This window comes from Eublepharis macularius, chromosome 6 (genome assembly GCF_028583425.1).
Source record: "Eublepharis macularius isolate TG4126 chromosome 6, MPM_Emac_v1.0, whole genome shotgun sequence".
Classification (NCBI taxonomy): domain Eukaryota; kingdom Metazoa; phylum Chordata; class Lepidosauria; order Squamata; family Eublepharidae; genus Eublepharis; species Eublepharis macularius.
The window spans coordinates 8,323,343-8,348,295 of NC_072795.1; the positions used below are offsets into that span (position 1 = coordinate 8,323,343).

Below are 24,953 nucleotides of genomic sequence, written 5' to 3' on the forward strand. Positions count from 1 at the left end.
TGCTTTGTTCCTGTGTATCTTGGACAGATGGATCCAATCTGGCAGGGCAGGGGGCCGGCTGCTGTGCTGAGGGAGCCAGGCTCTTTTGCAAAGCAGTTCATGTTTGTGGGGCGGCAGCAGCGGTGGATGAATCTGAGAAACACAGGAACCTTGGGGGCAGCTGCTCTTCCATCCAGAGTTCTGTTCCCTGGGGAAAGAATCAGCCATGGAGCTCTTTTTGTGCTCCCCGATGCCAAGGAAGCACCTGGGGGCAGTTACTGGTGGTGTTCTGCTTCTGCTCCTGCCCGCCGTTCCTTGGATTCTGCAAAATGCTGACTGTGGTTATGAGGTGAGTGAAGACCTGGTTCGTTGTGGGGGATTTGGGTGGCTGTTTTGGTGTGAGAATATCGGTTGAGGTTTGGGAGATGATTTCGGGTACTTTTTTATTAGAGGGAGGAAGCATGCTGCAGAGGAAACGTTTCTTTTCAGCTTGGAAGGGTCATACACAGTAAGAGTGGCACTGAGCTGACAACTTACGGGTGAAATCTCTAGCATGCCTGTAGGCTAGCAATGCATGGTACGGAGAACTTGGAAGGGCAGAATCAAACGGGATGCTTGGCGGCTGCTTCCCCTTCCCAGATTCTCACAATTCTTCCTGTTTTCTCGACAGCAGAATTGGCTGTATCTGCTGGAGCTGGGGGCGGGAGGCAGTCTGATAGGAAATTCCCCACACGGCAACCAGCCAGAATGGCCACTTTTTATGGCTTGGAGATAAAATTGCCAGAATTGGGTACAACTGCTGATTTGCTTCATATGTCAATGTCTACACCTCATCCATGTCGTTATTTTAAGCTGAGCTGTTACAGTGAGCCATTGCTGTAACTGTGAACCATTATTGATGCTGTACTTTGATGTCATATTGCCAATGCCATAAATTGCCTTGCTTTCACAGACCTACTGAAGCTGCAGGTGCCTTATTTAACTGCTTTGAAGCACCCAGGGCTTCTGACCTTGTAAACGGGCCGTTCTCATGAATCACTGTGTTTCAACTTTAATCATATGCCTTCCTAGTGTCTAGACTTGATATGTAAACTATGCGAAGAGTATTCAAGACTGCTTCGCGCCAAAAGTTATGTTTTACTGTTGGGAGGGGGGATGAGTAACTGGGCTCTATAAGAAGTAGGGATACCATACCCTCAGATTCCCCGCCCCCACCCCTCACACTCCGCCCCCACTTACCTGGCCAGCGGGGGAGGGCGCACCTTCTGTGGCGCTGCACACTCCTGTGCGCAGCAGCTGCCTGGATTGGCCCAGTTTGGCCAGTTTGGATTGGGGCCACTGCGGAGCGCGGGAGCGCTCCTGTGCTCTGCAGCAGCTCAAAACGGGCCCAATCCACACCCAAACGGGGCCGTTTTGGGTCACTGCAGAGGGCAGGAGCGCTCCTGTGCTCCGTGCCAAAATGGGCCCGAAACGAGCTCGTTTTGGTGCAGATTGGGCCCATTTTGGGTCGCTGCAGAGGGCAGGAGTACGTGGCCCCAATCCAAGCCTCTGCGGAGCGTGTGTGCACTCCGGGGGTGGTGCACTTCATGTGCACGCACCCCACCCCCCAGGAAAAGTGAGTGCCAGGCCCCAATCCCCCTGCTGGGAGGTTGAGGAAGCCTGGCAACCCTAATAAGAAGAATGGTTTTCACACATTTAGGTATTCCTGTCAACTTGCTCATTTGCTTACTTGCCTTCCGAGCAATCCTATGGACCTATCTGTGGATTTGATACGATTCCTGAATAAAGTCTTTCAACCAAGACTGGGGATTTCTTGATGTGAAGGTACAGGGGTCTATCTGTCATAGCCTGTCATCCATAGACTGACGTCATATGATCACAGTTGTCCTTGCTTCTTTGCAGGAGGAAGAAGCAGCCTGGACTTTAGCAGGGGCCTCTGGTACCCAGGAATCTGGCAAAGTCTTGTCCAGAAGGAGGCGCTATGCAATCAACCCTCTAGGTTATAAGTGGGACCACGTGAATCTAACATACAAGTGAGTGCGTGTTATGTGTTCTGGATTTTGGGAAGGTTAGGGATGCCTGTGAAACAGATGCTTGAAGAGCCCACTTCAGTGCCATGGTGTACTTTATTGGACTACAATGGGATGGGCAGAATTTTGTATCACTCTTTTTATTTTATTTGTATACAAAATGTATACTGTGCTTTTCTGCCCTCATCAGGGCCACCAAGGCAACTAACAGTTCTCTTCGTCAGATGCACAGAGGGTACATTTTGCTACTACAGACTAACACGGCTAACTCCTCTGTATCTTTGTAGTTGTGTTATTGTCATGACTTATTTTCCTTCTTTTGCTCTTTTAGCTTTTCCATAATAATTTTTTTTTAAAAAATCCAAGAATAACTAACTAGTTTATTTACTTCAGAGAGGAAAGATCAGGTGAAATCGGGTTGAACATTTCTGAGGTAATTCAACATCTCTCTCTCTCTCTCTCTCTCTCTCTCTCTCTCTCTCTCTCTCTCTCTCTCTCTCAATCTCTCTCCGAGTTAAAATTTAAAACATGCACAGACTTCAGTTCTTATACTCTTTTCACTGTTATTTAAAGCTTACGTTTTGAGGCTTTGGTTCCCTTGTTTTACCCCAAGCACTCTAAGATAATTTCTTTTAGTATTATCTTTCTCTTCTGGAGTTAGGAATGCTGGTATTCACTTTCTAGTACTCCAGTCCCTTTCTCCTCACACACCAGAGCTTTCCTTCAGTCGTTAACTGAATCTGAAAGCCTTCACTGGCAGTTTCCACGCCTGGCCAGGGACCTCTTCACTCTCCAGAGCTAGCTCCCTGTTTGACTGGGTAGGCAAAGTCTCCTCTCCTTAGTAGATGTATTCCTTTTCTGTGGTCCATTTGGGAGTCTGCACCTACTTCCCAAACCTCCTTGCCAACTTTCCCCAATTCTCCTGCCGGTGTGAAAACTGCTGTCTGTTAGGACTCCATCTCCCAACTCTTCACACTCGATCTCTCTCAGCTAGGACTGAAAAAAGACCCTCCTCATGGTACCCAAGCAGATCCCTTGAAGTTCCCTGCTGCTCAAAGCTCTCTGATTCTGTGAAGGATTGCCTCTTAACAGTCCTGCACTTGTGTGTGTACAGCCCTTCCAGGCTATACACAGAGCCAGTTTGGTGTAGTGGTAAAGAGCGGCAGGACTCTAATCTGGAGAGCTGGGTTTGATTCCCCACTCCTCCACTTGAAGCCAGCTGGGTGACCTTGGGTCAGTCACAGCTCTCTGGAGATCTCAGCTCCACCCACCTCACAGGGTGTTTTGTTGTGGGGATAATAATGGCATACTTTGTAAACTGCTCTGAGTGGATGTTAAGTCATCCTGAAGGGTGGTATATAAATCAAATGTTATTATTATTTTTAAGACGTGCAATCTGTCAAAGGCTCCCATGGTGACTGACCCTGAAATTCCGCCCCCTCTTCCCCTGCCCCCTCAGAAGAGGTGTCTGGGCAACTGATGAGGTGAAGGTAATCTCTAAACATGGAAAATCTGAAAATCGTTGCTGCAGAACTCTGGAACTCCCTCCTCAGAGAGATTCATCTGTCCCCTTCTGCCTGCCTTATAATTTAATTGCTGTTTCCTCTGCTTTTATATTTTTAATTTTTATATTTATATTATTTAATTTTTAATTTTGGTTTGGGATCTGCTGTAGCATAGTGATTAAGTGGTTGGGCTGCAAATCAGCACTCTGCTGATTTGACTCCCACTATGGCCTTGAGCTCAGCAGGTGGCCTTAGGTCAGTCCCAGCTCCCCAGCTGTATTGTGGGGATAACAACACTGACTTTGTTCACCACTCTGAGTGGGGCACTAATCTGTCTAGAAGTGTGGTATATAAGCACAGTTATTATTACAGAGAGCTGTTTTAGGATAGTGGTTGGGCTGTGAATCAGTACACTGCTGGTTCAACTCCCAGTACTGCCATGTTCTCTGCAGGTGGCCTTGGGTCAGCCACTCCTCTCAGCCCAGCTCTGCAGCTGCATTGTGGGGATAATAACAACACTTGACTTTGTTCACTGCTCTGAGTGGGGAGCTAATTTGTCTAGAAGAGTGGTATATAAGCACATTTATTATTGTTGTTTTTATGATGCTTTTTTTTTATGCTTTCACAATGCCCATTTTAACTGTGGTTCTCAAAAGCTTATGCTACAGTAAAGTTGGTTAGTCTTAGAGGTGCTACTGGACTCTTTTCTATTTTACAACTACAAAGAGCCAACAGTGGTCTACACATCGACCTAATACAACAAAGTAAAAAAACAGCAAAAAGCATAATAAGCATATTGTTAATCCGTTACAGTTTTTTCCCTACAACACTTCGTCCTGTAGTATCAATCATCTTGTGGTCTAATTAATATCTTTTTTCTATATCTCATCTTAATATCCCAAATCCTTATTGTTAAAAATCAAAGCCACAAATCATTAATTTGTTTTTCTTCGTCTCTCGCAGAAAGTCCATAAAGGGTTGCCAGTTTGCCATAAACATAGACAGTGTTTTGTCTCGACTTAAAGCTGAGAGTTTGGCTATCTCAGCGAAGTCCATTTTTGGAATTTTAAAAATGCCTCTGGTGCCATTTTTGTTGTTTAAGGACGAGGGAACATGATAGAGCCCAATTAGCAAGACAAGTCATGTGAGTTATTTCCCTAAGATGACTGGGTTGGGTCTTGGAAGTTGCGGGGGGCGGGGGGGGGCGGGGGGTCCTAAAGGGAACTATGTCTCTTGGTAGCCTTGTCTCCAGCACCTCTTTGACCAGGTCTTTCTTTGCTTGCTTGGCTCGTTGGATTCAGGATCGTGCAATTCCCAAGTACTCTCAACAAGGCTGACACGGAAAGAGCCATCGCCAATGCCTTCCGCATGTGGAGCGACGTTTCGCCTCTCAGCTTCCGCCGCCTGCCCCCTACACAGCAGGCAGACATCACAATTGGTGAGAACTTTCCAGGCAGAAGATTGAGGAGGCTTGAGGGCCCTGGGAGGGGGGGGGGGTGCATTGCTAACACTCTTATGGAGCACTTGAGAACATTCAGAGTGCTTCATGTACAACCTGCTCATTGCGATCTTCTTTACAATGAGATCGCAGAAGGCAAGGAGGTAGGGTTGCCAGGTCCAGGTTGGGAAATTGCTGGAGATTTTGGGGGTGGAGTCTGGAGAGGTAAGAGTTTGGGGAGGGGAGGGGCCTCAGAATGGAATAATGCCATACAGTCCACCCTCCAAAGCAGCCATTTTCTCCAGGGGCACTGTTCTCAATAGCCTGGAGATCAGTTATAATTCTGGGAGATCTCCAGGCACTACCTGGAGGCTGGCAACCCTACGAGGAGGTAAGAGTGACCGACTGGCTTGCAGCAGGCCACCTGAGAGGATCATGGCGGAACCTGGGGCCTCCTGCTTCGCCAGTCAGACTTTAAGACCGTTCCAAGCCAGAGATGTTTTCTGTGGTTGCCAAGGAGCCACAGGGCGTGCTGCCTAGCCAGTTCTGCGTTCACTCGAACGAGACAGGGAATTCTTTCAGTGGTTGCCAGGTTGCAGTTGGCTGCTTTCCACCTTCCCCACAAATAGCAAAGCCAGATTTGGAAGACTGAAGCTTTGAACTCTCCCCGTCTCAAACTTGGCTGTCTTTATCACGAAGCAGAAGAGTAAAGAGTCCAGTAGCACTTTTAAGACTAACCAACTTTATTGTAGCATAAGCTTTCGAGAGCCACAGCTCTTTTCGTCAGCTTTATCATGAAGCAATGTGTTGGTGTCGTAGCGAGCAACTGAGTACAGTTTAGATTCCAAATGTGGCTGACTGTAAATCTTCAACAGGCAAAGCACTGCTGCTAGGGTTGCCAACCTCCAGGTAGGGCCTGGAGTTCTAGCTGATCTCCACACTACGGAAGAAAAATGGCAGCTCGGGATGGTGGACTCTACGGCATCACATCCCTGCTAAGCTCCTTCCTTTCCCGAAACATCACCCTCCTCAGGCTCCACCCTCAATTTTCCAGGAATTTCCAAACCCAGAGTTGGCAACTCTAACTGCTGCATCAGTAAGGCAGCCTGCTCCCTGCCAAAACTCCACCCATCTGCTTCCTGTTTCCTGTCCTACAGTACTACAACTTCCAGCAGGCTCTATTATTTATAGCCCCTGCTATACTTAACAGATACACTTCAAGGGGAGATCACAATGTCAGATTGCTGAACTTGAGTTGAGTCACAAATTCAGGCCAATCGACCCCCCAGGGCTGAAGAGGGACACAGGATTCTTATCTCAGTACAGATGCCAATTTTCTGCATTCCCCACCCCTAAGCGTTTCTCCCCTACTCTAATCGAGCACTAAATTTTGTATCGTGTCTTTGCATCCTGACTCTTCTTTGCAACATTCCCATTCTTCTGACTGGGACAAGGGCATTCCTACTTGTCTCTGCTTATACCCAGGAAATTTTCTGAAGAAGTGAGCTGTAGCTCACAAAAGCTCATACCCAACCACTGATTTTATTAGTCTTATAGGCGCGACTGGACTCTTGCTCTTTTCCACTGCTACAGACAGACTAACACGGCTACTCATCTTGATCTATCTCCAGGAAATTGTGTTGGTCTTCAAGTTGCTACCAGACTTGAATCTTGCTCTTCAACTGGAGTCCAACGTGGTTACCCACTTGAAACTGCTATATCTAAGAATACCACACTTGAGTTGTTGGGATGGTAGGGAAAAAATAAAAGGGGGAAAAAAACCGTGCCAGTGCAATAAGAGTGTCTGCTGTTGTAGTATTAGAATAAGTCAATTTTCAGAAATAGAGACATCTTGGACAATGTGAATATGTTTGTTTTGAGAAGCAGATACCAGAGAGGCCCCCATGTTCTCGCCTCCGATCTCCATCGCTGTGTGGCATACTCCCAAATGAGGGATGCCGCCTTGAGGTTTCCTGTAAGTGCCAAAGTCCCTAAGGGTGGCATTGCCTTCCTAAGCGTAACAAGGTAGTGCCTAGAGAGATGCCAAGCTGTTCTCTCGTATTGCCTTGCTACTGTTTAACTGCTCCTTCCAAGTGAACGCCGTCTATTAGAAGAAGTGCCCAGAGCAGAAGAGAAACTTCCGTGGGTAGATAATGCACTTTCAATGCACTTTATACATCGTTTGAGGTGGACTTTTTGTTCCGCACACAAAAAAATCCATTCCAAATGATCTATAAAGAGGATTGGAAGTGCATTATCCAACGTGTCCAACGTGTGAGGAATCACTCATAGTATAGCTGGGCTTCTTGGAGGGAGTTCAAAGAAACGCAACAGTATTTTTTTTTTAAAAGTCAAGGGAAAGGAATGCAAGACACATGGGGAGTCAGAGTGAGAAATATTTATTTATTCTAGCAAAGAGAGAAAAAAGTAATAGGTGACTTCAATCAAAACCAGCAGAAGATACAGAAGAGGGTGTACTCCATGGTCTCCTATATATCTTGAGTGGGATTTGGCAAACCGGGAACAATTGATGTTTTGTCGAAGGCTTTCACGGCCGGAGAACGATGGTTGTTGTGGATTTTCCGGGCTGTATAGCCGTGGTCTTGGCATTGTAGTTCCTGACGTTTTGCCAGCAGCTGTGATGTTTCGCCAGCAGCTGTGATTGGCATCTTCAGAGGTGTAGCACCAAAAGACAGAGATCTCTCAGTGTCACTGTGACACTATGATCTCTCTGTGACACTGAGAGATCTCTGTCTTTCAGTGCTACACCTCTGAAGATGCCAGTCACAGCTGCTGGCGAAACGTCAGGAACTACAATGTCAAGACCACGGCTATACAGCTCGGAAAATCCACAACAACCATCGAGAACAATTGAGGTTGGCTTTTGTTTCAAGAGAGATTTAAATTCGGATGGCTGTAGATACCTTTCCTAGAAAATATTCAAGGCTGCATCAATTGCACTACTTTGTCGTTTTGGCTGGCCTTGGGTCCCAAAGGCAAAGGTGAGATTCAAACCAAGGGACAGCTGATCCAAAGCGCAGCCCTTTAGCAAATGTTCATTTTTCATAGAATAACTTTGTACGTTGCCAATACAGTAGCAGCAACTGAGTGCAATCATACATTTCTCCTTGGCTTCCCTGTAACAGGTTTCTACACCTTCAATCATACCGATTGTTGGTTCTCCCCTCTGCACCCGTGCTTTGATGGGCTGAACGGGGAACTAGCTCATGCTTTCCTCCCTCCCCGTGGTGAGATCCACTTCGATAACCATGAATTTTGGATTTTGGGCCGCTCACGCTTCAGTTGGAAGCAAGGTACCAGGGAACGCTTAAGCCGTGATTGTCAACAATGGAAAATGGTGTATAATTTTGCTTGGCACTGGATATGCCTTTGGGAAAAGCATTACCTGTGGCCTCATTAGAGAGCAGGGAGTTGAATCTGAGCTGCTCCATCCAGCATAGCTGTTCTTCTGGTACAGCCTTTTTGGGAATCAAAAGTGTCCCTCCTCTTTCATAGAATTATAGGGTTGGAAGGAACCTCTAGGGCCATCTAGTCCAACCTTTTACAAACCCCTGCACAATGCAAGAAATTCATAACTACCTCTCCCCTCCCCCACACCCCCAGTGACCCTTGCTCCATGCACCAGTAAAAAAGCTTCTAGAATCAAACCCACAGCATCCTTTCTATTGCTGATTTTGAACTACGTGCTAGCATGCTGCCTCTAATATATTAAGGCCAGTTTTTGCCTGTTGGAGATGTAAATTTGGATAGGTTGTCCAGGGTTGTAATTGTAAAGCTCTTGCAATTCTGGTCCCACACCCCAAATGTCCAGGGATTTTACAGCCCAGAGCTGGCAACCCTATGGAAAAGTCACCAGCTGTATCTGTTGCATCCCGTGAGCTTTTTATACCCACACTTTATAACTTTTTCTTTTCCTCTGCTCTGTGTATACATTCTACTGACTAAGTTTTCACTTCATGCATCAGCAGAAGTGGGATCTAGCCCAACAAAATACATGTTTTGTTGGCATCTGGAAGACTCCCTTTTTTGTGTATGTTTGCTGCAACAGGCTAACTGGGCTATTCATCTTTTATTGTATAACTGTCATGTTTCTCCTGACCTGGAGATGGCACCAAAGCTCCTTCAGACATTTGTCTTTGGGTATATAGTGGTGTAAAGGCCCTAGTCCTGCTGAAGCTTGTCAGGTCTGCTAATGTTCCATGTGTGGACGGCAAATTGAATGGAAGGCCTTTAAGGAAGGTGGGACAGCAGTGCAAAGATTCCTCTCTAAGAGAGCAGCTCATCTTTTCAAGAAACAGGCACCCATTGTTTTGAGACTGCAGCAAGATGCAAAGGTTAAGTGGCAGCTGATGCTGCTTCTAGAGGGATTTAAAAGCTTCTAGAACTTTCTGCGGAAGATGGTCTTTTGAGATAACTCTTGTATTTGAGAGCATTGAAACTTGCCAGTTCTGGAGTGGAAAACTAGAGATTTGGGGGTGGAGCCTGGGAAGGGCAAGGTTTGGGGGGTATAATAGGGTATAATGCCATACATTGGGGTATTATCCCATACACTCAACTGCCCACCCACCCCCAAGCAGCCATTTCCTCCAGAACTGATCTCTGTAGTCTGGAGGTCAGTTGTAATTCTGGGAGATCTCCAGGCCCCACTTGGAGGTTGGGAACCCAATTGATGTGTATAAAGGGAAGCAGGGTTTTCTAGCATTTCTTTTTGCTTCTCCATCTCACAGGTGTTTGGCTGAATGACCTGGTGCAGGTGGCGGCTCACGAGATTGGCCATGCTCTGGGCCTATGGCACTCCCGGGACGTCCGTGCCCTCATGCACCCCAATGCCACCTACAGTAGGACATGGCGCATTGGCCAGGATGACGTCTGGGCCATCCAGCGACTATACGGTGAGAAGCCCACCTGCCAGGCAGTTCCAAAATCAATATTTGATATCTTACTGGCTCGTAACATATCTAGGGTCAGTTCTGATTTGAAGATGCAATTCTGGGCTGGCCCCTCTATTTGGGGGAATTCCAGTCTTCACAGTTTTTTTCCTCTGCCCTCATTTTGGAAGAACACTGTCTAACCTTTTACCTACTTTCTTCTTGGCATAATACTTTCTTTTTTTTTTTTTTGAAAAATTTTTATTGGGTTAGAATCCATTATTTCCACATTTACATTCAATTTTCCCCAATTTTTTCATCTCTAACCCCCTCCCTTTCCCCCCCTTTTTGTTGACTTCCAACAGCTTTCCAACCCTTTGTCCCCTTTCCCTTAATTTTATTAGCTTCCTCTCTCTAAAACAAATATATATTCTCCATTATTCTAAGCAGTACATCCTTAACTATTTTTAACATTGTATGCCCAAACTGTAAGTCTTTGTTTCCATCTTAGATAAACAATTTATCCCAATTTTTCAATTTCAGATATTTCTATATATCGTAAACCATATAGATCATACATTCATTTATATCAAACAATTTGACTTATTCTCTATATATTACTCATTCTATCTTTTTATAATAGTTCTATATATCTCTCCTCACGTAGTCAATCAATTTGACCCATCTATATCTTCAGACGTTCAGTTTGGTACAAAACTTATCAGAAAGAAAGAAAATATTGTTAGTTAATCAATCCTTATATTTAGTCCTTATAATTAATTATTTTCTCTATGTTCTGTTTGTTAACCTATATATATCTATATATATGTCAATCTATTAATCTGACTGCTTATTAATTCACATTTATCTCTTCTCCCCCCGGTAAAGTCTCCCCCCTCTACTTCAGTACTTCAGTAGTTCTCAAACTGCCACAGTTTTCCTCCCACCTCCCATTTCTTCTCCAGATATTGTTTCAGCTTCTCCCAGTCTGTGTTGAACTGCCCTGAGTCCAGATCTCTCAGTTTTCTTGTCATCTTGTCCATTTCAGCCATATACAGCAATTTGTAAGTCCAATCTTCAATAGTTGGCACTTCTTGTACTTTCCATTTTTGCGCATACAAAAGTCTAGCTGCTGCTGTCATATAAAATATCAACGTCCTGTGTTGGGCTGGAATTCCCTCTATTCCCAAGTTCAGTAGCAGGAGTTCTGGGTTCTTATTAATTTGAAATTGTAAAATTTCACTCATTTCTCTTATTATTTCCCCCCAGTACTGCCTGGCTACCTCACACGACCACCACATATGATAGAGGGAGCCCTCATGCTTCTTACATTTCCAGCATTTATTAGAAGTATTCAAATTCCCTAGCGCAATCTTCTTTGGTGTCATGTACCAACGATAGATCATTTTGTAAATGTTCTCTTTGATATTAGTACATGTCGTTGTCTTCATTGTAGTTTTCCACAAGTATTCCCATGCCTCCATTGTTATTTCTTTATTAAAGTTTATAGCCCATTTCACCATTTGTGTTTTAACTATCTCATCCTCGGTATACCACTTCAACAGTACTTGGTATACCTTGGATATTCTTTTCTTATCTTCTTTAAGAAGGGTCTGCTCTAGTTCCGAATTCTCTATTCGTATACCTCCCTTTACAGAGTCCGAATTATATAAGTCTCTGATCTGTCTATACTGGAACCAGTCGTAGTTGGGTGATAGTTCCTCTTGTGTCTTTATTCTGAGTTTGGATGCTTCAGTTTTAGTTATTTCTTTGTACGTTAAACATTGTTGTTCATTGTCAACAGCTCTCGGGTCTATCACCTCATATGGAACCACCCACAAAGGGGTTCCTTCTTGTAGATAAATTCTGTACTTCTTCCAGATTATGTATAGACTTCTCCGAACAAAGTGATGCAGGAACATCGAGTTGACCTTTACTTTGTCATGCCATAAATATGCGTGCCATCCGAATATTTTTTTATATCCCTCTAGGGCTAATAGTTTCTTGTTCTTTAATGTCATCCATTCTTTCAACCAAACTAGGCAGATTGCATCATGATAAAGTCTCAGATTGGGCAGTTGCATTCCGCCTCTTTCCTTTGCATCTTGTAAAACTTTCACTTTCACTCGAGGCTTCTTGCCTGCCCAAACAAAATCTGAAATTTTCCTCTGCCATTTTTCAAATTGTTTGGAGTCTCTGATGATTGGTATTGTCTGTAGCAAAAACATTACTCTTGGTAACACATTCATCTTAACTGCTGCAATCCTGCCCAACCATGACAAATTCAATCTATTCCATTTAATCAAGTCTCTCTCTATCTGAGTCCATAGTTTTTCATAATTGTTTTTGAATAGATCTATGTTCTTTGCAGTTAATTCGACTCCCAAATATTTCACTTTACTTGTTACTTCACAATCCGTTGTTTCCATTAACAATTGTTGTTTCTGCTTAGTCATATTTTTGCATAATATCTTTGACTTCTTTTTGTTAATGAAGAAACCTGCCAAGTCTCCAAACTCCTTGATCTTATCTATCACTCTTGGCATGTTCTCCAATGGGTCCTCTACAATTAACATTATGTCATCCGCAAATGCTCTGACCTTATATGAATAGTCCTTTATTTTTATTCCACGAATTTTGTCATCTTGACGTATTTGTATCATCAGAATCTCCAATACTAAAATGAACAACAATGGAGATAACGGGCAACCTTGTCTTGTTCCTTTACTTATCGTCAATTTCTTGGTCAATTCATCGTTCACCACGATTGCTGCAGTCTGGTCTCTATAAATTTCCTTAATTGCTCTGATGAATCTTTCTCCCAATTGTAGCTTTTCCATAGTGGCAAACATAAAGTCCCAGTTTAAATTGTCAAACGCTTTTTCAGCGTCTACAAAGAAGAAACCAACCTCTTTGTCACAACGCTTGTCATAATATTCAATAGCATTGATCACTGTCCTTAAATTGTCTCTTATTTGTCTGTCTGGCAAAAAGCCTGCTTGTTCCTCCTCTATGACTTCCGAGAGCCACCCCTTCAATCTCTCCGCCAATATCTTCGCAAAAATTTTATAGTCATTATTGAGTAGCGATATAGGTCTATAGTTTTTCACATTAGTCAGGTCTTGGCCCTCTTTTGGGATCAATGATATATTCGCTTCACTCCAAGTGTCTGGAATCCTTTGATCCCTTAAAACCCCATTCATCACCTCTTTTAGGAATGGTGCCAGTTCATTAGCCATTGTCTTATAGAATTTAGCCGTAAGTCCATCTGGCCCTGGCGCCTTTCCTAGATTTGCAGATTGTATTGCCTTACTTATTTCCTCGTCAGTTACTTCACTATTCAACTTATTTCTCCAAGCTTCCGAGATTTCTGGAAGTTTGGTTTTCTCCAAATATGACGCTATTGATTCTTTGTTTACTTCTTTTTTATTATACAGCTTAGCGTAGAATTTATAAAAGGCTCTACTAATGGTAGTCTGCTCCAAATACGTTTTGTTATCTTCGCAAATTTTATTTATTATTTTCTTTTCCCTTTTCTTCTTCAATTGCCATGCCAGGTACTTCCCAGGTTTATTAGCACCCTCAAACGCTTTTTGATTCAGTCTTTTAAGATTCCACTCCAATTCTTTATTGCTCATTGCTGTTAGCTGTTCTTGAAGTATTTTAATTTCCTGGTATACCTTCTTTTTCCCTGGTCTCTTTTTTAGCTGTATTTCTTTGGCTTTTATTTTCTCCTCAATCTCTTGTCTTTTCTCCTCTTTCTTCTTTCTTGCTCTACCATTTAAGTCCATTAGTATGCTCCTTACAACCGCCTTGTAAGCATCCCAAACTTTATTGGTTGGTACTTCTTTATTCACGTTGTATTGTATAAAAAACTTTGTCTCTCTTCTCAATATTTCCATATTCTCTCTTTCCTGTAACAAGTCCTCATTTATTCTCCATGCTTTCCTTTTTCTCCTTTTTCCAAATTTCCACATAATTGGGTTGTGATCTGAGCCTACCATCGGCATTATTTCTACCTCCTTAGTCCATAATGCTAAGTCTTTTGAGGCCCAGATCATGTCAATTCTTGATAATGTAGAATGCCTTGCAGAATAGAAAGTAAACTGTCTGCTTTTAGGATATTCTCTCCTCCATACATCTTCAAGAGTCTCTTGTTGAATCAACTCAAAAAAAAGCTTTGGTAATAGTCCTCTTTTCTTTTGTGCCGTTGTAGTCTTTTTGTCTAGTTCCAAGTCTGTCACTCCATTGAAGTCTCCAGCAAGAATTATCTGGTCATATGCAAGATCGTCTAAATGCTTCCTCAAATCCTCAAAGAAGCTCTCTTTTGCACCATTAGGTGCATAGATTCCGACTATGGCATAATACTAAGGCATAATACTTTCAAGAGCGCCAATGAGTCTCAATCTGGTGGATAGGAAGGGATGTTTTCCTATTCGTGCCCTTTCCCCCAGTTTCTTCTCAGCTTTAAGGAAGATAATACCACAGGTGGCCAAAACCAGCTTGCTGCGTCAAATCAGTTTTCTACAAAAGGCTCTCTGGTACTGATTTCAATTGGAATCTATAGAATAATATAACATATAATATAAGTGCAGCCCTAAAAGCAGTATACCAGTTCTTACAGAGTTTCAAGTCTTCTTGTTTCAAGTGTCAAATTCTTACAGGTTACATTACAAGTACTACTTTGGCTCCTGAGCATAGAAAAAATGCAAAGCATGTAATACTGAAAAAGCATAGGTTTAGTATATAAAAATAAGTATATAAAAAACCTCCAAATCTATATCCATCACTATTTTGTTATTAATATTTTCTAAACGGATATGTCCAAACATATATTTTGTCATTTAAAGTTTATTTTTGTTATTTATAGTCCGTCTTTCTCATTGTGACTCAAGGCGGATTACACAGGTTAAGTCAATATGTTCAGTGGCTGGGACATCCAATAAAAATGCAATATGATGTTGACTGCAGAAATTTGAAAACAAGCAGAAATCTGATACAGAACTGAAACAATAAACAATACTGAAATGAAGTCCTAATAAAGCAGACGGTCCGGTTCTGAATAGCAGAACTGAGTGGAGGTTGACAGTTTAAACTCCCATCCTTGCATGGCTCAAGGCAAACCGAGGCTGCATGAACCAGAAATTTGTCCTTTATGGATTGAACAAAATGTTTGATCTTCCTTCATCTGTTTGATCCCTTGGGGCCGTACCAAGACTTGATGAAATGATGACCATATTTAAAGCATGTTTATAATGGATCGTTGGAGCAAAGCTGAGCCAACATCGGTTGGATTGGATGATGGCGAATGAGCTGCTTCTGTACCCTTATGGTTGTTCCCATCTTCTGTTCCCTGTAGCCACATCTTGGCCAGCTGGGGAGAAGACAATGCAGCTTGATACAGGTTTTAATCCTCCTTCTTTCTCCCCTCTCCCTTGCAGGCTGTGTGGATGAGAAGAGACAGTGCCCATTCTGGGCACAGCAGGGATTCTGTACACGGCAGCGAGACTTCATGAAACGACACTGCCCCAAGATCTGCAACGCCTGCTTTGGTGAGAGCCTGTCAATCCTACAACAAGCTTGCACAGTAATGAGAGAACAACCAGAGGGTGGTAATCTGATGACTGTACTGGCACACAGGGACATATGGGGGGAGACAGTCCTTTTGATGTGTGGGTCCCAGGCTGTGAAGGGCTTTAAAGGTCATAGCCAGCACTTTGAATTAAACTCAGAAATAAAATGGCAACCAATGGAGATGTTTTAAAATTGGCAAGATGTCTTCCCAGTGGGCAGCCCCTGATGTCAATTGGGATGCTTGGTGGCTGGGCTTTGCTGGTTTGAATCCCCCTTCGGCTATGAGCTTAGCAGGTGACCTTGGCTAAGCCACTCCCCTCTGCCCCAGTTCCCCAGCTGTATTATGGGGATAATAATAACCAGGGCTTTTTTCTGGGAAAAGAGGTGGTGGAACTCAGTGGGTTGCCCTCGGAGAAAGTGATCACATGGCTGGTGGCCCCGCCCCCTTATCTCCAGACAGAGGGGAGTTTAGATTGCCCTCCGTGCCACTGAGCAGCGCATAGGGCAATCTAAACTCCCCTCTGTCTGGAGATCAGGGGGCGGGGCCACCAGCCATGTGACCATTTTCAAGAGGTTCCAGAACTCCGTTTCCCTGCGTTCCAGCTGAAAAAAAGCCCTGATAATAACACTGACTTAGTTCACCACTCTGAATGGGGCACTAATCTGTTGAAAAGAGCGGTATATAAGCACAGTTGTTATTACTAAAATTTCTGAGTTGTCTTCAAAGGCAGCCCAATGTAGAGTCCCTTATGGTCATCCAACCACATGGATCAGGAAGGGACGACAGCTGCGTTGAAACAGATGCACGTGAAGAAAGCACCCTTGGGTACCCCAGAAGCTTGCTTTTCAAATACCAAGATTGAATCTGAGTACCCTCTCCCCAAGCTCTTAAGGTGCTTTACAAATGCTGACTTTGGAGAGAGGCCGTAGCTCAGTGGGAGATCCTCTGCTTGGCATACAGAAGGTCCCAGGTTCAATCCTCAGCATCTCCATTTAAGGATCAAGTCAGGTGTTGAGAAAGAACTTTCTCTACTTGTGACCCTGGAGAGCTGCTACTAGTTTGAGTAGACAATACTGACCTTGATGGACCAAAGTCTGATTCAGTGTAAGGCAGATTCATGTGTTCATGTGCATTAAACTCCTCTCTGTCCCAAGCATCCACCTTCTTGACCAGTGTCACCTCTGCCTTGATTGGATCTAGCTTCTGCTTAGGGACTTAACCATGGCTTCAAAACACTGGCTAAGGTCCAGGACTGATGCATCTAAAAGGTTGGCTAATGAAATATAGAGCTGGGCGTCATCCACACGTTAATAACATCCAACCCATAACTATAGACCATCTCAATAAGCAACCTAGTAAATATTGTTAGGGAATTTTTGATCTTTCATCCATTGTGAGACCTATTGAAGAAGGTCTGCACCCACACTTGGAAAATATCCTTACTTAGCTAAGCAGTATTATCATATCATAGTTTAGAAGTCAATGTAACCTCACTGTAGCTATAAGAATGTCAGCATCTCTTATTTTCCTTTCCGCTAACCAAAATATAGCCTTGGAAAAGCAGTTTGTAAAAACCAAACTGTAAGAGAAAGCGCCAAACCTTTTTGACATATTTCTATCAAGAAGTATTTACTGTCTTGTCATCCAGACCCATCAGGTGCCATAATTGCTCAAGACAGCATTTCCAAAGAATTGTTTGTTTAAACCCTGTGTTAACCTTTTGGTCTTTTATTCTGTAAACAATTAAGCTGTACCTGGGTCCTTTTCACACTGCTTACCTTCACTTGCAACGACACGGAAGATCGCGCTAAAAACGCGGAAGAACACGTTTTCTCGTGCGAGATTTGCGTGACACCGCGCAAATCTCGCGTGAGAAAACGTGATCTTCTGTGTTTTTAGCGCGATCTTCCGCGTCGTTGCGAGTGAAGTTAAGCAGCGTGAAAAGGGCCCTGGTATATAAGACTCTCTGCTGTAACCGATTTTTTTAATGCACGTGTCTTAATGAAGGCATCTGCATCTGGGTTTTTGTTATAATAAAACTCATTATCTTCTTGGATGTTTTCGGTGTCTTGGTCAAAGTGAGTGTTGGCTGTTGGGAAATATAATCAGAACGCAGAGTACCTTTAAAGAACTTTTCCTTAACAAATATCAAAGAGCCTAGGTGGCAAAATGGGACCCTGAGGCACCCCAGAAGGCAGGGCTGTTGATTCTGCTGCCCCCCATGGAAACTCCCAGTGTTTGATCAGCCCAAAAAGACTGAAAGCACCTAAGAGCTGCTCCCGTTAACATCAACCCCACATTCCAGTCAATGAATAAGAACAGAGTGGTCAACTGTATCAAAGGCCACAGAAAGGTCTAGTGACGTCAACCAAGATGACTTGTACTGGGGCAACCACAGTATTCCAAATAGAGCTGCACCATAGATCTGTACAGGGGTGTTACAATATTGGCTGTTTTATTTTCAGACTGTTTCCAATAATCCCCAGCATGGAGCACGTGGGGTTGACATTTTCATACAATTTTCCCACCACAATAGCAAGGTCTGTTTGAGTCAGTCTCAGCTAGTTCAGATCACAACAGCATATATTTAAAGTTAGAATTTCTTGGGACAGCATGCACCATCTTATAGTTACTATATTCAGCTTCATCGGCCACGTTGATGCCCAATTTAGAGAGATCCTCCTGGAGCCCCCCCCCCACATTCCATCTTATTTTCACCCTTCTGATTAATTTGGTATCATCAAAAAACTTGGCTGCTACAAAAGAGAAAGATCCGTCCTTATCCCTGTGAGAGGTGCAGGAATTCCATAAGAAATGTCACTCGTATCAGCAAACTTGGGTTTTACTTCCTTGAAAGTCCTTGAATCTTCTGCTCAAAGCAGAAACCTCCAAATTTGCCCGCATAATTTACTTTGCATGCAACTCTCATGCTCTTGTACCTGCTGCCGACTTTGTTTGCATTTGTCTCCTCTTCTTACAGAGCACCCTGCTACATCCACTTCCTCTTCCCCATCTGCCCGTCCTTCTCTTGTTCGCTTAAGATTCATCTCTAAGGGCAGAGTCATCACCTTCCGTTGTGGGTTGAATTCCTCCGCATCGCACTTGCAAGTCAGGTGAGAATCTTTGACTCCTAAAGCCTGCAGTTTTGGGCAGATGAAGTGCCACTGGGCCCGGAGGTTGCTCACATAGCCTGGCCTCCCAGTGGCCAGTTTTTGCCCTGACCTGGATATGCAGTGTAAGGGTTCTTCTGAGGTGACAATCTAGCCCCTTGCTGCCTTAACAAGCCTTCACTATACCAGGTGGGGAAGGTTGGGATGGCAGAGACAGTAAAGGGCAGGAGGAATGGAGGAATGCTGGAGGAGAGAATAGTAGCCAGTGGAAGGAACAGGAAACTGTTCAGGGTGGGTATGCTACGGAGAGCTTATTTGTGCCTCATGAAACCATCCAGTGTCAAGATTAATATCCCAACTCCAAATCGCTGTAAATGCCTTAGATGTGAGACCTCAAACAGAGATCTCTCTTTCGGAAAGACTGTTAATCAGCGCAAATAATTTATCGGAGTTCTGCTTGTTTTAACTCTCCCTGACAAGGTACATCAAGATGGGTAGCCGTGTTAGTCTGTTTGTAGCAGTAGAAAAGAGCGAGAGTCCAGTAGCACTTATTAGATTAAAAAAAATTGTGGTAGGGTGTGAGCTTTCGTGAGCCACAGCTCACTTCTTCAGATACAGCTAAAATATGAGTCCATCTGTCCTTGTATCTTGGACCTTTTATCTCGGCAAGGTACACAGAGAATTTTTTAAGAGTTTGTTGTTGTGGGTTTTCCGGGCTGTATTGCCGGCAATACAGCCCGGAAAACCCACAACAACCATCGTTCTCCGGCCGTGAAAGCCTTCGACAATACATTTTAAGAGTTTGTTTCGTCTTTATTGAAATAAACTCTTAACTTTATAAATAAAGCAAAATACCAAAATATAAAGGATTATTCAAATTAAAAACCTACGAGAATGGAACAAAGAAATGTAACAAGTATCAACTCTCCCCTCAATTAAATCTAAGATTCATTTAGAATCAGATTTATTATGAAATGCATGGCATTTTCAATAAGCACACAAATAAATAATTTTTTTTCTCACATAGATCTTCATGAGATTTCTTTCAGCAAAACCCCAACTCCTTATCTGGGTAGCATCTTCTGTATTAACTGGCATATGTTACCTACTGAGAAATCTTAAGATCTTTCACTCGTGACATCAATATTGAAATATGATTAGTTTTAGATTTAGCTGATCATCCAGACTTTCAGCCATGTGACATTCTACCTAGCTAAAAAGTGATGCTATGTCCAGATGCAAGATATGCTATACAAATCATTAGAAGGTGGCAGAAAAAGTTAAGTGAGCAGATCATCATCGGTCCATTTTAACAATTAAAGAACCATGTATTTTCTACAATTAAAGTTCATACACAGTTCACTAAAATAGATCCAGAGGAGTTAGATGTGTTCATCTGTAGCAGCAAAATCGAAAAGAGTCCAGTAGCACCTTTAAAACTAACCAACTTTATTGTAGCATAAGCTTTCGAGAATCACAGTTCTCTTCGTCAGATGCATGGAGGGAGCAATCTGACAAAGAGAACTGAGATTCTCGAAAGCTTATGCTACAGTAAAGTTGGTTAGTCTTAAAGGTGCTACTGGACTCTTTTCTAGTTCTCTAGAATACATGTGTACAAGTAGATATAATGTGATCTAATCCATATTCCCATTAAAGGTAGTCATGTTGGTCTGCAGTAGAAGAGCAAGATTCAAGTAGAAGAGCAAGATTCAAGTCCTGTCTTAAAGACTAAGAAGATTTCTAGGATGTAAGCTTTTGAGAAAGGTATCTGATGAAGGGAGCTTTGATTCTCAAAAGCTTATATGCTGGAAATTTTGTTAATCTTTAAGATGCTACAGGACTTGAATCTTGCTCTTCTGTAGATATAAAATAGTAAAGAGTCCAGTAGCACCTTTAAGACTAACCAACTTTACTGTAGCAGAAGCTTTCGAGAATCACAGTTCTCTTCGTCAGAACTGTGAACGTTGTGGAAAGCTTATGCTACAATAAAGTTGGTTAGTTTTAAAGGTGGTACTGGACTCTTTACTATTTTGCGACTACAGACTAGAGATGGGCACGAACAGAAAAAAACCCCCCCGAACATGATGTTCATTGTTCATTGCCATCCACGAACAGGGACTCATGAACAACCACGAACATGGCCCTGTTCACAAACATGTTCATGGTTGTTTGTTTGTGGGGGCCAGCAGGCTCTCCTCCAGCCATCATCCAAGTAAAGATCCCTACTGCACCACTCCCAGAAACCTGACCTGAGCAGGCACCAGGAAAGGTACCAATAATAAATAATAGCTTGGCCCCATAGCCTGGCAGCAGCCCTGGAACTTGAAGGGGTAGATCCCTACTGCACCACTCCCAGAAACCCTACCTGAGCAGGCAGCAGGAAAGGTACCAATAATAAATAATAGCTTGGCCCAGAGCCTGGCAGCAGCCCTGGAACTTGAAGGGGTAGATCCCTATCCCACCACACACAAAGAAAATTCAAGCTCCAATGCACTCTCTCTATCAAAATGCCAGCAGCAACTGTCTCTCCCTCTCCACTGTCTGCAAAGTCAGAGCTGGGAGCCTCCCTACCCCCTGCTCTTTGCTTCCTTGTAACAAATTTGGAGCACCACACTTGAAAGGAAGACCTGCCTATCAAGCTAAATTGGACTTAGATTGGGGTTTCCAGGGCAACAGCAGGAGTTCAGACAGAGTTCAGACAATCCCTGCCTAAGTTGCCAAGGGAATTGATTTCAGGTGACAGACTGTCTGGCTTGACGAACAGCAAGGAACGAGGCTTGCAACGACCACCTGTTCATTTAGAATGGGGCCTCACAAACAGCTTGTTCGCGAACAGCAGATTGGGGTGTTTGTGGCTTTTTTTTGTTCGTATTGCTGTTTGTGCCCAACTCTACTACAGACTAACACGGCTAACTCCTCTGGATCTGTAGATATAGACTCCCTAGGCAGCCTAGGCTGTTGTCCAAACCCACTTTGAGTACTCAGCTGTCAGCAGGTAGTTATTTATTTTGAGGTTAATATAATATCATATAAACAAAAAGAAAAGTTCTGTGTCGGAGCTGGCAACCTTAGCCACAGGTCATGGAGGACTTTAAAGGTAACAAACAGGACCTTGAGGTTACAGGAGTATGGATCAGCATGGCTGGATCCAAAAAGAAGGATAGTTTCAGAGTGATACTGACTTCCATAAGTCCACTACTGCAATGTGCTCTATATGGTGCTGCCCTTGAAGACTGTCCCAGAGCTTCAGCTGGTACAGAATGCTGTGGCCAGAATGCTGAATGGAGTAGGTTGTGGGGATCATATCCCTCCAGTTTTGTTCCATCTGCACTGGCTCCTAATTTGCTTCTGGGCCTAATTCAAGGTGCTGGTATTGACATTTGAAGCCCTTTACATCTTGGGACCAGAATACCTTAAGGATTGCCTTCTCCCATATGAACCTACCCATCAGTTCCAGTTCAAAGGCCTTGTTTTTGGGTGCCCCTGTGATCTGAGCCTAGATGGGTGGCAACCTGAGTAAGGGCCTTCTCAGTTGTGGCACCAAAACTTTAGAACTCCCTCCCCTGGGAGACTCACCTATCTCCCTCGATCATTCTCTTCCACCAGCAGCTGAAGACTTTTTTGTTACATTTGGCATACTTCCAGGAACTGTCATTGTTCCTCCTCCCTGTTATTTGTGTTGTGCATTTGTTTATTGAATTTTTTAAATACTGTTTTAAATTTTAATTGTTTTAAGAATGTTTTAAACTGTTAGCATTTTAATGTTGGGAATCCTATTTTGGGTAGAAACAGGGCGTACAAATGTTTTGAACAACAACAACAACAACAACAACAACTGTGCTTATATACTGCTCTTCTAGACAGATTAGTGCCCCACTCAGAGCAGTGAAAAAAGTCAGTGTTATTATTATCTCCACAATACAGCCGGAAAGGCCACTGCTGAGCCCACGGCAGGAGTGGGATTCAAACCAGCAGAGTGCTGGCTTGGAGTCCAGCCACTTAACCACTATGCTATAAAAGGATGTATCCAAATTTCAGAGCAGGGTGTCAGGAATGTTACCAGTCTATAGAATAGATTATAGCTACAGAGGGAGAAATGTTTTCACAAATGGGGCACTTTTAGGGGCAAGATGGCCCGTACTAAGACCTAACACCCTCCTCCTCCTGATCTTTCTGTTCTCTCCTTGCTTGCAGCTGGTATAAAGATGGGGAGCCCCTCTCCCACTCCCTCCCAGGCTTTGAGCTGCTTCCCAGCCAGGACCTGCGTGTTGTTGCAACAGAGTTCAGTGAAGGGCGGTACGCCTGCTTGATCCGCCATGGCGGCACGACTCTCCGGATTAACTCTTGGCAGGTAAAGCTTAAAGCTAAGAGCTCTTTGCACCCCCTGCTAGGACTGCCTAAGGACACACACGGGAGCACGCTGACGGAAGCTGCACCTTAGGAGACGTTTAGAATCCCAGCTGGGACCTCGATAAGGGCTAGTTGCTTGGATCTCTTGTGCTGCAAGTGGTTGGCCATTGCATCCTCTGGGCTCATCTGTTCTGCAGCCAGAAATTTCAATTTAGAAGGGACAGCTGGAAACCCATAAGGTTACCAACCTCCAAGGTGGAGTCTGGAGTTCTCCTGGAATTACAACTTATCTCCTGACTACAGAGATCAGCTCCTCTAGAGGAAATGGCAGCTTCAGAGGGTAGATTCTATGGCATCACAGCCTTACTGATCTTCTCCCCCTCCCAAACTCCAGCCTCCCCAGGCACGGCCCCTAAACGGCTCCAGGAATTTTGCAAGTCAACCTGCCCAGCATGTACAGATTTTGATGCAGCGTTCCGATTCTTTGTTGCTTGTCTTCCGGCCTCACTGGACCACATCCTACTCCATGCGCTTCGAGTGATGTCCCTTTCCAGTCCCAAAGATACTCAACATTCAACTGGGGCCTCAGTGGAGTGGATAAATCCTGACTCCACAGGGAAGGATCTGGCATGAACAACACTGACTTATTTTCTGCTGTTAGTAGACCTCCATCTAAAACTACACAGCTTCCAAAGGACCAAATAAAAAGGAAAATCTAATCTTTATTTTCTGCCGCATTTTCCTTTTAAGTAGGTCATTTCCCAGTGAAATGCTTCTGGACCAGAGATTCCCTTCCCTGTGCAATGCCTGAGGCAAATTGAGGCAGCGCAAGCCTGCAGTTTGCATTTTATGTCACAGTATTCTTAGCTGTTTGAACTCTGCGTGATTCATTGTGAAGTGGGAATTTGAACCTGAATCCTGGGTTCTGAAACCTTAACCACTGTGTAACACTGCCTCTCGTCTGGTAAGCATAAGGAAGCTACTCTAAACTCCCTGGAAGAAATATATGTGCAATGAAGGAGAGGAAGGCCTGGTTCAGGAAATGCTTTTCTTGGCTGTGGATTGTTTTTTTAAGTTTTTTTATATATTTAGAAAAATTGTTTTCCTGATTGTCTTGCTGGTGGGAAGCAGCTCCAAACACCCCCCCCCCCATAGCTTGTTCTTGGTTTTGTTCTTGTTCACCTCCCCAAAGGGGAGGTGAAATTGACAGAGCCTTTGGGGAGGTGAAGATGAAATTTACAAACCCTAGTGTAGAGACATGAAATTAAAACTACGCTTCCCTGCTAACATTGTGTCTCCCCACATTTGAGCATCCCCATATAAGATATCTCCTGTAGAGAGACTCTCAGAGGATGTGGAGATAGATTCCTATTTAACTTCATTTATACTCAATCTTTCTCCCCAGTGGAGACCTCATGCGGCTCGCATTTTCCTCCTGTCCTCCATTTCATTCAAGGGCAAGTTATATTTATCTGTTGGTTTATATGGCATTTGTCCCACACTGCAGCTTTACTTATTGCCCTAATAATCAACCGTCTAACCACAATGGAAATGATGACAGCCCTGGGTAAATTAAAGGGAGATCGAATATCCTCAAGGTGTGATTGAGAGAACATTTTAAAGTGGCACAGTTGGGTTTTGTTGGAAACTCTAGCAGAGGGCACCATGCACTTCTGAGTTAGTAAGTGTGACACTGATGTTTCCCTGTCCTCGGTGAATGTATGTTCTTCATATTCATAACCAATTTACTGGGTGCCTTACTGGGATGAAATTTGCTCCCTGCTTTCTAAGCTAGCTCAGAAGATTCAAGGCTGCCATTCAATGCCGATTTCCATAAACATAATGAAATTCGAATCGTAGGAAAATTCGGTGTTAATTAGATTCACGAAAAATTCAGATTATCTCACACTGAATATTTGATTGTCTGAAGTGTGGAAAGACACCCGAAAAGCACTTTAGACCACCCTCCTCAGCTCCCCATCTGCTTTCCCTTAATTTCCCTTTTGGGGGGGGGGTATTTCTGAAGAGCAGCAACATTGCAGCATTATGAATTTATGTTTAAAAAAATTAAGCACTT

The 24,953-nt window shown here is 43.6% G+C and overlaps 1 protein-coding gene across 1 annotated transcript; it reads left to right on the forward strand.

The window, feature by feature from the left end:
• The first annotated feature begins 205 nt into the window (after positions 1–205).
• On the forward strand, positions 206–22,967 carry LOC129331985 (matrix metalloproteinase-23-like). The gene is made up of 8 exons (XM_054982712.1): positions 206–328; positions 1,882–2,012; positions 4,816–4,952; positions 8,099–8,266; positions 9,701–9,865; positions 15,283–15,393; positions 18,397–18,529; positions 22,721–22,967. The coding sequence occupies exons 1-8, from the start codon at positions 206–208 to the stop codon at positions 22,965–22,967; spliced, it is 1,215 nt and encodes a 404-aa protein (XP_054838687.1).
• The last annotated feature ends 1,986 nt before the right edge of the window (positions 22,968–24,953 follow it).

Bases quoted from the DNA above. Each gene is read 5' to 3' on its own strand.
- LOC129331985 (XM_054982712.1), top strand. From the start codon at position 206: ATGGAGCTCTTTTTGTGCTCCCCGATGCCAAGGAAGCACCTGGGGGCA. The intron at 329-1,881 runs GTGAGTGAAGAC...GCTTCTTTGCAG, and splicing joins ATGCTGACTGTGGTTATGAG to GAGGAAGAAGCAGCCTGGAC. The intron at 2,013-4,815 runs GTGAGTGCGTGT...CGTTGGATTCAG, and splicing joins CACGTGAATCTAACATACAA to GATCGTGCAATTCCCAAGTA.